We start from the raw sequence: 14,485 nt of genomic DNA, 5'->3' as shown, positions 1-14,485 counted from the left end.
AGTTTGTGCTCTTCTCTTCTTCCTGGCCCCACATCTTTTGATGTCTAGAGAAGAGACTTGATAATGATTAAGCTGTGGCCTGGTGGTTAGAGCCATCTGCTGGGAAGTTGGAAAGATATAGGTTCAAAGCCCCTCTCCAGAATAAGGGTCCAGGAACCTGTGATTGCTAGTAGTAGCTTAGGGTGCCTGCTCCAACACACTCCTCTGACGCGTGGTAATTACTGGGCTCCAGTAGCCTCCTGCGCCTTGTGTATCAGTGTCTCCACGCTTCTAAATAGCAGCAGGGGTGCTTGAATTAAAGCTGGTCATGTAAGCTTTAGTTCAAGTACCCCTGCCATCATTTTGACATGCGGGGACACCGATACACAAGTTGCTGTGGTGCTTAAATTAGAGCTGCTCCCTCCACCCCCAGAGCACATGCAGAAGTACCCTTAATTGCTAGGATAAAACCAGGAAGTGCCCCCTCCTCCTCCTCCTCCTCTGGCATCTAACACCCATTAGGGATTAATTTTTTCCCCCTCTACAATTTTGGGACTTGTGCTTGCCCAAGTACATATGTATGGAGCCACAAATCTGCCAGTGCACAGCCTACTGTGTATGCTCAGTAACCATATGAACACAGTCATGTCCACACTGTACATGTAACAGGATCATAAACTGCATTAGTACCAGAAACAGCAGCTACACAGCTGAGTAGCGGCCACTTGGGGGCATAAAGTGAAATAGGATTCTGCCCACAGTTTTCACCATAACTGTATTATGGTAGGAGCTATTGCTATCAAGGGAAAGTAAAATGAAAAGAAAAATAATTAATCCTCTACTTATTTGTTCAGCCCTTGATACATCATTCTACCCACTAGAGTTCAGCCCTGGCTTCAGGGAAAAACCTTCGCTGAAATAGAAGCCTTGGGGCTACATACAGAAATAGATGAAAAGTTTCATTTTAAACCATTTTTATTCAGCTGGTGCGCAGAGCTGTATAGACGCACTTATTTTGATTTAAACTAGGCCTACTTCAATTATTTTAAATCAGGTGTGTCAAACTCAAATTGGTGGGAAGGCTGTGTCCCCTGCTGTCAGATGCCCCTGAGCCTCACCATGACTCTCACCCAGGCCACCCCAGCAGCACCCTAGGCAGAAGGCTTATACCACCACAGGAAGATCCCTGGCATGGGCCATGACAGCAGGGCTTCCAATTCTGATGTTTTGAGGGCTGCCTAAATCCTGGCTCTGGCAAGGATGTGAGCTGCCACCACACAAAGCCCCAACACTGCAACCAAAACCAGAAGAAAAGTCCATGACCTGAACTGACCCAGCTCCAAGGCTTGGATCCAGCCCGCAAGACATGTTTGACACCCCTGGTTAACAAAGAATTAAGCTAATTAAAAGCAAATCCTCTTGATCTACAAGGCCAGCCCTGTTCTGAAGTGAAACAGGCTATACTTTTGGTCTGCCCATTTATTCAGAAAAAATAGACCTACATTAAATCTGTTGTGGTTTTTCCAAGAAACAAGCAGGTTGCACCAAACCGGTTTCATTAATGACTTTCAGACAAGTAACTTCTAGGTTAAAACAATGTGTTCAAAATTAACTTCAACTGAGAAAATGATTTATTTTTAAATAATAAAACTGATTTGTTCATCCCCAAATATTTTTCCTTGCTAAATATCAGACCACAAGCCACCTCAAAAGATGCTACCAGAATTGAGCACCATTACCTTTCCACATGCAAAACCTGTCTTTCTCCAAGTATCTATCGTGCATCTGCAAACCCTTTAAGAAATTGTGATAATGTGAAATCACTGGACGGTGTGTTATGATGTCTCGAAGAGCCTCAGAAAGGCAGCTGCTGGGGAAGAATAGGCAAGTTTTATCACCTGGTCTTGTAGGTAGAATAGGCCGCTCCTCTGAGGAAGAAACAAATAAAGGCTGTGTGTTTAAATTCATTTTTGAAAATATTTGTCCACAGTACCAATAACAGTGAAAAGTTCATCTCCTTGTGCATTTTCATATTCAGAGAGGTTTTGGGCACCTTAGCAAATTATTTTTAAAATAAATGCTTACTAGTGAAAACAACCCACTTCAATCAATCCCTTAAGGAAGGCACCTACAAAATTATTATATTTTCTCACATACAACATGCGCCCTTTCTCTAATATCAGCCCCCTAAAATCAGAGTACATATTTTAAGCTGAGGAGCTGTTTTGTTCTCTAGGGAAAAAGTAAGTCTGGAGGCACTGTGCACGGCACACAGCTGCCAAGAAAGTCTTATGTTGACTCTCACAGCCATAGCTATTGGCTTTACCTTGTAGCTTTTGCCTGAAGCAGCGAGTGAGCTGCTGGTAGTATCTCGATGAGACTTGGATACGGAAACAACACTTTATTTACAGGAACTCATATAAAGAACTATTTGCGGTAAAGAACTAACAGTCTTGCTATTGCCCTTGTCCGTCTGCAAACAGAGTGTCCAGGAAGTTTGGCATCCCAGAAGACAGTCTAGGTGAGAGACGGCATCAGGAACTTTCTAATGCCATACTTCCTGGACACCCTATGTTCCCAGGAGGAATTATTCTGTATCAGTCAGCCACAACTGTGAAAAAAAAATCTTTTTCTACATTTTGCCTTCCAAAAACAAGGTATATGTTTTATTTGGGGATGTGCTGCATGCAAGAAGATACAGTATCAATAGCCAGTAAGTAAAGTGAGACACCAGCAACCCAAAGTTCAACTGAAAAACAAAAGACTCTTAATCCTCACTCAGAAGGACGCCACAGATTATTAGATGTATAATGGAGGATGGCCTCGTGAGAGAGGCAGCTTTGTCTCCTCTCAAAAGGACTCCTGGCAACTCTTTTTCAGTTGAGGAGAATCCCCAGTGACAGCACATCATAAACATCTCATGCTAAGTGCAGACGTTCAAGAAGGCCCTGGCAGAAGCGCTCTATCACACTTTACTGAAAGTGCTGTAAGTTGGAGCAGGAGCAAACATAACAGATGCTCACTATTTGGTGTGTGTGTGTGGGCAGGGGTGCTCAGCTCAGAGCCTGCCTGCATCAGCAATGGCTGGGGTGGGAGAGGGGATGGAGAACATTGTCCCTCCCTGCCCTAAGGCCCACAAACATCTTTCTGACTGGGGTCTCAGAGGGGTGGGGGCAGCAGGTTCATGCCGCAGGGGGGCTCCTTCCACCCCTCTCCTAGGCCTCTTGAGAGCTGCAGCACAGAGCTGCCCAGCTAGCTTTTTAGTACACTGAGAACTGGGCCAGGATAGGAGAAGGAAGCTTCCCTGCTGCGTGGACCTAGCCTGGCTCCTCCCCAGACCCCAGCCAGAAAGCTACTGGGAGGCTTCTCATGGCAGAGGGTACCTCCCTCCCTCCCTCCCTCCCCCCTGCCCCCCCCCCAGTTCCCAGCAGAGCAAAAAGCTGACCGGATAGACCCATGCTGTAGCTGCTGGCTGCTGTTGTCAGGATGTTGGGGCAGAAGGGAAGGGAGCCCCCCTGCCATGTACACCCAGCCCCCCTCCCCACCCCTGAACACCCTACCCAGCAAGCTGGGGGGGAGGTCCTGGCAGGAAGATCTCTATTCCCCCTCATACCTGGCCACACAGGGAGGAGAGCGCCTTTTGTCTCCTCCCTGTGACAGCCCAAAGGTGGGGCTGAGCCAGTACTCATCATCAGGGACAGACAAGCAGTGGCCAAGGCTAGCAGGGTGCCCAGCAAAGGACCCTGGCATGCCAGGGAATGCAACCTACCTTAACTTGTAATGGATGTGGTACAGATGTTCAGTAAAGCACTTTAACTTAAAATGCTTTAGTCTGGTACCATGTCCATCCAGGGTTAATTTAAAGCATGAGCAGCCATTTCTGAAGTGCTTTATGTGCCATGAACATGTGTCTTGTTATGGTTGTAAAGCACTTTCTGAGTGCTTAAAGTTCAATAAGCGTAATATCTGTATCTATCCTCAGGAGACTGCCTCCTGAGACTACACAGCAATGCACAATACTGTTTTTTCTGCAACCCTCATGCCCAGAATCTGAGCATTCCCCAGCCATAGAAAGGGCATAAAACCCAAATCCTCCAAAACTGGGGGGTTTCCCATGTCAGATGGGTTGTGGGGTAATTGGAAAAGAAACCAAAAGGAAAGCTAAAACAAAACAATAGCTTACCAATTTCGTGCATTTTGTTTCGGGTCCACCGATGCCAGAAATCTTCTGAACAATCTGAGAAGTACAAGGCATCCAGAACACTCTGTGAAAATATATTACTCCACATGCCTAGAAAATAGAAATTAGACAGAAAATAGTATTTAGATTTTTAAAATGCAACTGCAGGAATTCATTCAGATGTCTCCTGTGATGTCTTTAAAAATTAGCATCATACCTCGTATTCTTCACTTTGAGCTTGTTTAATTTCAGTCTAACTTTTGGTTCATCTAATTCCAGAATTTCCAAATTTGGCAGGGGGTGGAGGGAGTCTTAAAGTGTTTACAGCACCATGGCTATACTTAACACTATATAACCATTTATAAAGTACGTTCCTGCCAACAGTATCCTGGGACTAGATTTGCAAAAGTACACCTCATTTCAGTGAAAGCAATATGTGCATGTTTTTGCAAATCCCATTGAACCTATCTGCATCTTTAAGAACCTTCAAAATCTGGCCCTTACAGTTTAATGCAAACATGATGACACAAGAGATGACAATGAACTGTCAGGGAAGCAAGTGTGAGGAAGACAAGGTTCCTATGAGAGCACAAGAATAAGAGACTAATGCTGCAAACACTCATAGCTAGTTTTCTCAGTGTGAGATTGAGCTAGTTGATCTGTTGTACTTTTTGAAGTCTGAAAACTCATTGTAATTCAAACAGTCTATCACAGTGAGAGTGTCCTCCCTCCACACTGCCACTCTCATTCTCATCTTTCTTCACTGACAATACTCTTCCGTTGCTGTTTTGCCAAGACTTTCTTAATTTCCCCTTCATTATTATTTAATTCTATTATTTAACTCCTCAGAGAGTTTTATCATATTGCATATATAAAAGGTGCTAATTACTAAGGAAAATAAAGTTATACGCATTTCTGAATCAGGAATGATTCAACTGAATGTAATTAAGCTTAACCAAATAAAATGTGAAGAGAATGAGACCTATTGTTTTAGGAAAAAACCCCAATATAGTGTATTCCCTCAAAACAAATGCTGTAGTATTTAGCTTTGCTGATGTTTATGAGATTACATTCAAAGCTATATTTATTTACCGTGGTTAACAGTCTATTTAGACCCATTAGAAAGATTAAGAACTAGGACACCCACTACTGATTCAGACATGGCATTGTTTACATTTTCTGGCAGATAAGACTGCACTGGGACTGTAAGACACATGGGCTGCATCTACATGAGATGCTGACTGTGCAGTTGTTACTGTGCTTGTGTGTACTTGTATAGACAAGTACTAAATGCCTGCACAGTAACTGGAGCTACTGCACGGTAGGGCTGCGTGAAGCTTCGGTCCCTGATTCAATTCAGCAGAGATTTGGCCTGATTCAGTGACCAAATCTCCGAATCCAACCTGAATCAAAGGACCCTTTAATCTCTCCAAATTGATTCGAAGAGATTCAGAACGATTCAGAGATTCAGACATAGACACAGCTTTAAATTTTTTTTTCTACATACCTCTAGGTAGCAGGGGCTCATGAATGCTGTGATGCTGGGGCAGAAGGAGTGTCCCACAGGAACGCAGGGGGCTAACTAGCGTGCTCAGCAGCAGACCCAGAACTGGACCAGAAGCACTTCCAGTCCACTTCCGGGTCCACTGGGGAACACGCTGCCCCCCCACCTCTGTTCCCCCTTCCCCCCCAGCTCAGTGACTGGTGCCTCCTGGGTCTGGGGGGGCACCTGGGGTCCCCCCACAGCCAATCGCTGAGCCGGAGAGGTGCGAGGGGGGCCCAGCACACTCCCCGGCAGACCTGGAAGTGGACCAGAAATACTTCCAGTCCACTTATGGGTTCACTGTCAAGCACACGGGAGGGTCCCCCATCACTCCAGTGGGACACTCCATGCACCTCAGCATCACAGCGTTCACAAGCCGCACTCACTACCTCAAGTTATGTAGAAAAAAGTTTTAAAGCTATGTCTATGTCCAAAACACTCATTCTCCAAATCCGCATCAAATCTTCAGATTCGGCCGAATCAAATCAGGGAGAGTGATCCCAATCAACTAATCGAATCACTGTTCCTGATTCGGGCTGAACCTGAACCAAATAGGGCCTACTTCGCACACCCCTGCTGCACAGTAGCTTCACCAAACAGCTTTTAGGTGACGCTGACCGTGTGCAGTAGCTTGTTACTATTGCACAGTAGCATCACATCACACTTCTTGCCATGTGACCCTCCTGCAGAGTAGCAACGAGCTACTGCAGTCAGCATCTCATGTAGATGTGGCCACAGACAATGGTTAACAATCTCCATTCTTTACAGTCAACTGCCTCTTTAATAGCTTCAAATTTTTCTGGGATTATAAATCACCTTCCACAAAGCAGATCCGGGATTCTGGAATTTTCTTCATCAAATGACCCATGAAGAACTCGCTACCAAAATCTTCTGTACGAATAAAGGCTCCATATTTTGGGAATCCCACCTCATAGGGAGTGAATTCCACCCATTCTGCAAACAGAACCACAAAACAAAAGACTTATCATACTCACATGTGCCTACATGACAAGAATAACTTAGAGATGTTGGAGTTAGAAATGGAATGAGAGTTTTAACATCAGTTTCTTGGTGATTATCTATTTATTACAAACTATCACATTTTGCAGTGACACACTTCCCTTCAGTGTATTGTGTGAGAGACTGAGTATGGAGACAAAGATTCTTCCATCACTGGGGAAAAAAAAAAAAAGACTTAAAGTCTTCGACAGTTGATGTACGCCTAAACCCAGGAGAGTACATAGTTCTTCAATTGAAATGGAACCCAAGATTTAATCTGGGATAGTCACAAAAAAGCATTAGATCTGTGATGGATGGAACTCAAAAATACCAAATTAATTATGGATTATCAATCAAAAAGTGTGAATGCTTTGCCAAATCTTATTGGGACATATTGGGTGTGCAAACTGTAGCTGGAAATATGAGAACAGGTTCATCTCAGTACTTTATGCCTCCAGTCACGCCAGACAATGCCATGAAAAATGCTTTGCTCATAGTATTTTGATGTTTATTTTTGATCCTACCCAGACACCCGAAGTATAGAGAGGCAGACAGAGAGCCAATAAAATTGACATAATCTTTTCAGTAATTCCTATCTATTTCAGTTTCCACCTATCCCTAAAGAGAATACTTCTAGTTTTATAAATTCCAACAGGGCTCTAAAAGGACTATTACCTTTAAAATCTAGGGTACTAAAGTTGTCCTTGACATTGAGGGCCACGTAGACCGGTAAGGGGTTCTGACCCTGATTAACCGCTTGTCGCTGGTCTGAGAGTTTGTGAGGATTTTCCTGATTATGAAAAAAATAATGAATTAACAACCTAGAATCAACACAGGAATTCACCACTGTATTTATTCTTGAACTATCAGGCCAACTCCTATGCAGTGACGGGGGCATGCCAACACCCCTTCAGCAGTGTGGCATATGCACAGTGCAGAGAGTTATGGAGTACTGCTGCTCCCTGCTTTTCTCTCTCCTCCCAGCGAGCAGCAGCATGCAGCCATCCCCTGGACTCTGGACCTATGTGGAAACAAGGGCTCAGCACTGCTCCCTGCTGCTGAATTGAGGGAAGGAGTGGAAGGAGCAGAAGAATGAGGAGCAGCAGTACTTGAAAGCAGACACTTGAGACAGATATTGTGCCAACTGCCCATGAACCAACAGAACTCACAGAACATGTGAAGCCCCAGCAGGAGCTCTGCTGACATGCCAGTGAGCTCTGAGAGCTCACTTTACATGCGGCACAGCTAAAGGGGAGTGCAACCATGCTACTGAATCCCCTCTGGATATACTCATCTGTCAACTTGTCTGTGATGTTCCAAACCTGGCAAAAATACTGCCTTTGATGGCTGCTTTTTTTTTTCTCTCAACAACAGCAACATGGCATAGGCAATTAAAAGAAAAAGTTCATAGTCTACATTGAATCCATCTTAAATACAATTTTTATTCAGGTATACAAAATAATGCTTGTGCCTACATTATGCTAAACCTGGAGCATCACACTTTCGTTTGTTGTTAGAATGATCATTTGGACAAAAGTAGTAAAATCAAAGTAGTAAAATTGGCGATCGGCCATGGGGGGACCCTGGGTGCTCCCCCAGACCCAGGAGGCACCAGTCACTGAGCTAGGGGGTGGAGCTCCCCTGTGCGCTCCGCTGAGGACCCGGAAGTGGACTGGAAGTACTTCTGGTCCACTTCCGGGTCTGCCGCCAAGCGCACAGGGGATCCCCTGCTGTGCTCCCACAGGACGCTCCATCCACCCCACCATCTCTGCGTTCACAAGCCGCGCCCGTACCTTGGGGTGCATAGAAAAAAAACATATAAAGCTGTGTCTTTAGCCAAATAGCTGAATCTCTCCAAATCGATTTGGAGCCTTCCAATTCAATTCGGAGAGATTAATGGGTTTCCTGATTCAATTTGTATTCAGATATTTGGCTGACGAATTGGGCTGAATCTCCTCTGAATCGAATCAGCGACCGAAGCTTTGCACATCCCTAATATTTACCCTTGAGTGTAATTTAATCCATAGTTTTATTTATATACTATCAGCCACTGTCTGCAAAGAGAACTGTGCATACAGTACCTCACCACGAAACATGGATTCAATGAGGAGTCCCCACAGATCTGTAAAAGTTGTTTTGTGACCCTCTTTTTGTCGCTGGCACAGCTCCTTTTCATAGTATTTCAGGCGATCCAAAGAGAAACAGTCCAGCTTACTTTTCATCACATGCTTCCGAGCATCATTGATTGGCCCCTCCAGATCCTTCTGTGACCAAAATGCATCTTCATATAACCTTGTCATGGTCCTGAAGAAAGAAAATAAGAAAAGCACCAAAGTTCAGCATTTTAACTTCATGAACATCAGTGATTTTTCTTTTGCCCATGTTCAATGTAAAATATGCGCGTCACTGTCAGAGACTCTCTGTTATTCCATATCAGAAGTGGGACTCCACAACTTGGCTGCCTCTGCCTTTGGCTAATAAACATAGGTGCTGACTTACATTTTTGCTCGTGTGTGGGGTTGGGTTTTTTTTTGTGGGAGGGAAGGAGGGGATCCCTGTGCATGCACTTCAACCCGGCTTGCTCAACATTTATAAAGATTGAGCACTTTAGTAGCGCTTTTTTGCTGCTTTTATCTAATAGTTGATTGAATAAGCTTTAGCTAAAAGCATCAAAAAGCCCCACTGAGGAGCTGGGTAGAAGTAATGCATTGCTTCTTCCAGTAAAGTGTGGTCTGTTTGTTTGTAGCCACAAAGATCTAACATGTAAAACTAAAATGGCTGTGGCTCATGGATGCTGAGTACCAGTTAATTTTTTCGGTGGGTGCTTGAGCCCCAGAGTATCCACAGAGTCATCACCTATGCTGATTACCCAAGACTTGAGAGTTTTGTAAGTTCACTCTTCCCAGAGCTCCATCCATATGGGTACTCTTAGTTTATAGATTGCCTCTTCTGAAATGCATGATAATTGAAGCAATTAAGTACTTTGCAAAAGGATTTACACACACACACACACACACACACACACACACACACAGTCAAATCTAAATAACATCATTTTTCTTTATATCACACCCCATCTTTTGTTGCAGCTTTCAATATCAATAGCTGATTTCCATACATGATAATTCAAAAAAACTCTACTTACTGTCATTCTAGAAAATGTCATAAACTCCTTATTATCTTCAGCTATAATTTGCCTTGCTGAAGAAACCATGGGAAAGTATATAGACACAAGTATACACACACAATAATATATTATAAATACATACATATATACATATACACATGTATGTGTGTGTGTGTATAATACAAACACACACACACATATCTATAGATATGTGTGTGTGTGTATAATACAAACACACACACACACATATCTATAGATATGTGTGTGTGTATAATACAAACACACACACATTTATTTATTTCTAATATTAAGATTAGCTTATCAAGTGTTTGCTCAACGCCTGGGAATTTAAGGTACCACTAGAGCCTCAGTGTGGCTTATCTAGAGAGCATGTTTTCAGTCAGTTAAATTGGACAGAATTGCATTAGTTATTATTACACAGCTAAACTTTTCATAAATTGCATAGATTTTAGGATCAGAAGAGACCTATTAGATCATCGGATCTGACCCCCTGCCCTGGGCAGGAAAGAGTGCTGGGATCAGTTGATCCCAGCCAGGTATTTGTCCAATTTGTAAACATTTCAGCGCAATGCAGAGGCTACTGTAAGAATCACCTAATGTGCTTCTAGCTATAAGAGAACTAAATGAAAACTACTGCATTTGAAGAGTAGACATATTGGGTGCCTGTAAATGTGCAGGGATACTGCTCTGATGTGCTGTAATTACAGTGCATCGGAGTAGGCTTGATTAATCAAGTCTGCTGGAGTGTACTAATTAGCGTGCTCCAGCAGCCTCCATGTCTTGTGTATTCAATGTCCCTGCACTTCAAAATAGCAGTGGGGACACTTTAACTAAAGTCAGTCAAACGAGCTTTAGTTAAAGTTCCCCCACTACTATTTTGAAGTGCAGAATGAGGAATACACAAGATGCTGTGAGCACTTTAATTAGAGTGGCTCTCAGAGCTTCTCTAATTAAAGCATTCCCATCCCTGGAGAACACGTAAAGATACCCATAGAGACTGGGTTGTAGGGAAGCAACATTTAGGAAGTCAGAGTTCTAATCAGTGTAAAGCTATGTAAGAGCCCTAGGAAAGGTAGAATGACCACTCTGCAACAGCAACATACATCAAAAGCAAATTAAAATTCTGATCATGTTCTCCTTACCATGTTGTGCCAGATAAACCAGCAATATATGAAATACAGTCTAAGAGATCCAACTTCTGAAGAGCCAAAAGGCTTCCAAACATAGCTGTCATGGATCGCACTCCACCTGCTGTTGTCATGATTGCCACCACTGGTACCTGTTTAACACACCGAGGCAGAGAATTGGTTAAAAGCAATTATATATAAACATTTAAAACAGAGGACAGAACTGATAACGTGTTCATATACAGTAATACTGAATCTCTTCAATGGACATGCTTACACAAGACGCTACATTCCCACAGCAACAAGCTACGGCAACATAGCTCGTCTTTATGGCAACATAACATCAGTGGGCATAAACCATGATGCCTCTGCTACTGCGCAGTAGGGTTGGAAATGACCTGTGCACTGTGAGGACTGCACAGTAAAACCGGTTACTGCACAGTCACTTAGTACTTGCTAAGGCAAGTAACTAAATGACCACGCAGTAACAACTGCACAGTCGAGGGCACATGTAGATGCACCCAGCGTGACCATTTAAGCTTAAATAGTTCTTTTCCTTCTTTGATAGTCACCCTGATGTACTTATAGAAAACACAAGGCCAGATAGATTTGAACCTTTACAGACTAAACAATCAGAGACTTATAGCATTAGCTTTTGTAAGCAGAATTCGTACTACATCAGATGCTGTGAAAGGACTGCAGGAAGCAGAGCTGCTAAATAGAAAGCAGTGATTAGAATATAAAGGGTAGGGGAAAGGGGAGGAAAAAGAAGGGGCACTGCTGAGAGAGGCAAGTTGAGTAGGAGAGAGAAAAACAAAACAGTTAACCCATTGAGGGACACTGGGTTTATAAAATGTAGTCCAAGTAATGAGTAATAATCCATAGTCTTGGTTTAGACCATATTTAACACAATGCAGTCTGTCGATTATTTCTTGTTCCACAATTTCCAATTCAAGTTCATTTTTTAAAGTTTTGTCATCTAAGAACAGCCGCTCTGAGGTCAGCAATGAAGTGTCCAGGGAAGTTAGTGTCCTGCCACTGGTTTTTTCTGTCTTTCTGGTATTGAAGCTAGGTTGGTTTTCATTCATTCTTACAAATAGGGATCGCCCTCTCTGTCCATTGTAGAAATGGTCATTATTAATGACATCCAACCCCTCCTCGAAAATGATGACCATCTCAAGGTAGCCATGGGGGACAAACCTGTTCTGGCTTACATGCAGCCTCCCAATCTCAACAGAGTCTCGTTAGTAGCAAAGTACCCAACTCCTTTTCTCAATGAGGCCATAGACCTTGGTCTGGACCCAGGTGCCTGCTGTGCCCCCTCATCAACACAGACCACATCATCACTGGATCAAATACATTATTATAACATCCAAAGTTCATTTGCCTGCACCTCTACCAATGTCACATACACGACCACCTGTTTATAGTGATGCTGTTGCCTATAAGACAGACAGATAAACCCCTGGCAGAACACTGTGACTTCCCTGGACATCCCATCACTGATCTTTAATTACAGCTCTTCCAGCTTGAGTTCATCATATTTGAATATAGATGACCAGAATAGTATACAATATTCTAAATGAGGTCTCAGCTGTGCTTTCTACAATAGAATTAACATTTTACTATCTTTACTGGAAATACTGAATCTGGTCCATTTTAGGATCACATTTTCACAGCTGCACAAAATTGGTGTCTTTGCAGAGTATTCTTTGGGGGATTTAATAATATATAGTTGGTTCCCTCATTGGTTAGGGATTTTCTTGATAAATTAATAATGCATCACATAAAGGTCAAAGAAATACAGGAATTGCAAGTCTAAAGCAGATCATTGGTTCAGCTAACCCAGTAGCCTGCCTCTGACAGAAAGGGAAGAAATTATAGCACCGCTCACATATTAACACAGTTCATGTAGTTAATTGTTTCCCATAATTTCACATGATGGGAAAGAAATGTCTCATACCCTCTGCCAACATGCAAAATGTGTCTGTATAGAGAAAAGAGGCTTTTAGGAAATAGAGAAGGCAACTGGTCTCTATACCAACTTTTCTCTTGTATCCTATTGCCCTGTTTCCAAAAGAAATACTTTTCCATCTTCACTGTAGGGACAACTTTACCTCACAGCTCTAATTTGTATTGTATCAGCAAATCTCACCATTAGCCTTCCTAAGCTTAGAGACCTCAGGAAGTATCAAGGCAAGTGGCTACCTAGTGAATGAGATCATAACATTTATATTTATGCCACAACTCTATTATGGATGTAAAAATGGCAGACTGATTTTTTGAAGACAGTTGCCAGTTAGCACCAAGTGCTGTAGCCTATACTAGAGCTACAGTGGAGATAATAGAGAATCAAAGAGTCATAACCAATTTCCTGATGGCTTTCCTCCCGCCCACCATACCAATCCAATCTTGGGGCAATAGAGAATCTCTCCCATACATTTTATCCAGAAAGTTCTAGAGAGGCATAAATTCTGTCACAAAAAACATACCACCACCCACACTTCATTTAATGGTCAATCTGTCAGTCACTTGGAGTATGTGCCACACCGAGGATTCTGCCCTTCATACCTCATCATCCTGCAGATCTTCCTCAAGTTGCAGAACGTTTTTCAAAGCAGCAGCAACCACTTTCTTCCTTTTACAAATGAAATCCTGTTCCCCTACACACAGGTCAAACCCCAAGCGCACATCCAGGTCCTTGTGACTAGTGCATAGGCCAGAACAAACAGCATATATTAATCAATCAATCAATTTCAGCTCTTCAGAGCAGATATTGAACAAACTCAACAACAAAAAAAAAGAATCAGGTTAACAGAAAAGCAATTCCCACTCTCCTGTATAAGACAAAAGATATAGGTGCAGAAAGTGTGAGAATATCTGAGTCCTATACTTCCACCCTCATGATTAGACATTACACTGGTAACATGGCCTAAAATATTTCACGCAATTATCAAAATTTCAGTAGGTCCAATTCTCAGCTCTTATCAAATGAAAGAGTTACATTGCCCCCATGCTGTGTAGGACAATGGACATAAAAGTTTCAGATTACAAATTACCCTTTCTACTGCAGAGGTCACATACAAAATGGTGAAATTATTGGGTATATGGGATGTTTTTCGAGGGAAGGGAATGTTAAACCTGCTGTCATGCAGGCAGGCTTTGTCCCCTTAATAGTCTTTCAGACAGTCCAAACCGTAGTTTATAAGTGGGCTTGTGCTTGCAGCCTCACTGTCTGGTTTTGCTCCATTGGGAGCCCCCTCAACCAGTCTTTGGAACACAAAACATTATCCTTGGTCCAAACAAACAAATGAGTAAAGCAAATCTTTAGCCTTTCTCCAGGCAGCAGGAGAGGGCCCTTTAGTCCTGACCATTCCTAGAAGTGAGCCTCTCTGGATTCAGTCTGCTTCCTGCCTCCTCCCAGCTCAAGCCCTTTGCTCTTTCTCTGCTTGGGCTTTTAACTGCCAGCTAAACACTGACAGCTGGGCTTCTACCAGCTTCCTCATTTA

General features: G+C 42.9%; 1 protein-coding gene across 1 annotated transcript in view; it reads right to left on the bottom strand.

Moving 5' to 3' along the window:
* Positions 1-14,485, bottom strand: part of LOC102572619 (cytosolic phospholipase A2 epsilon) — a 49,871-nt gene that overhangs the window by 9,136 nt on the left and 26,250 nt on the right. Inside the window, exons 9-15 of the mRNA XM_059721346.1 lie at positions 13,548-13,683; positions 10,992-11,128; positions 8,783-9,005; positions 7,377-7,491; positions 6,519-6,656; positions 4,163-4,270; positions 1,719-1,907 (exon numbers count right to left, since the gene is read on the bottom strand). Of these exons, the coding sequence (XP_059577329.1) occupies positions 1,719-1,907; positions 4,163-4,270; positions 6,519-6,656; positions 7,377-7,491; positions 8,783-9,005; positions 10,992-11,128; positions 13,548-13,683 (1,046 nt within the window). The remainder of the gene's footprint in view (positions 1-1,718; positions 1,908-4,162; positions 4,271-6,518; positions 6,657-7,376; positions 7,492-8,782; positions 9,006-10,991; positions 11,129-13,547; positions 13,684-14,485) is intronic.

The sequence above is a fragment of the Alligator mississippiensis genome, chromosome 2 (genome assembly GCF_030867095.1).
Source record: "Alligator mississippiensis isolate rAllMis1 chromosome 2, rAllMis1, whole genome shotgun sequence".
Lineage (NCBI taxonomy): Eukaryota > Metazoa > Chordata > Crocodylia > Alligatoridae > Alligator > Alligator mississippiensis.
Note: the sequence above shows the minus strand (reverse complement) of the source record. Positions and strands in the feature narration are given on the sequence as shown.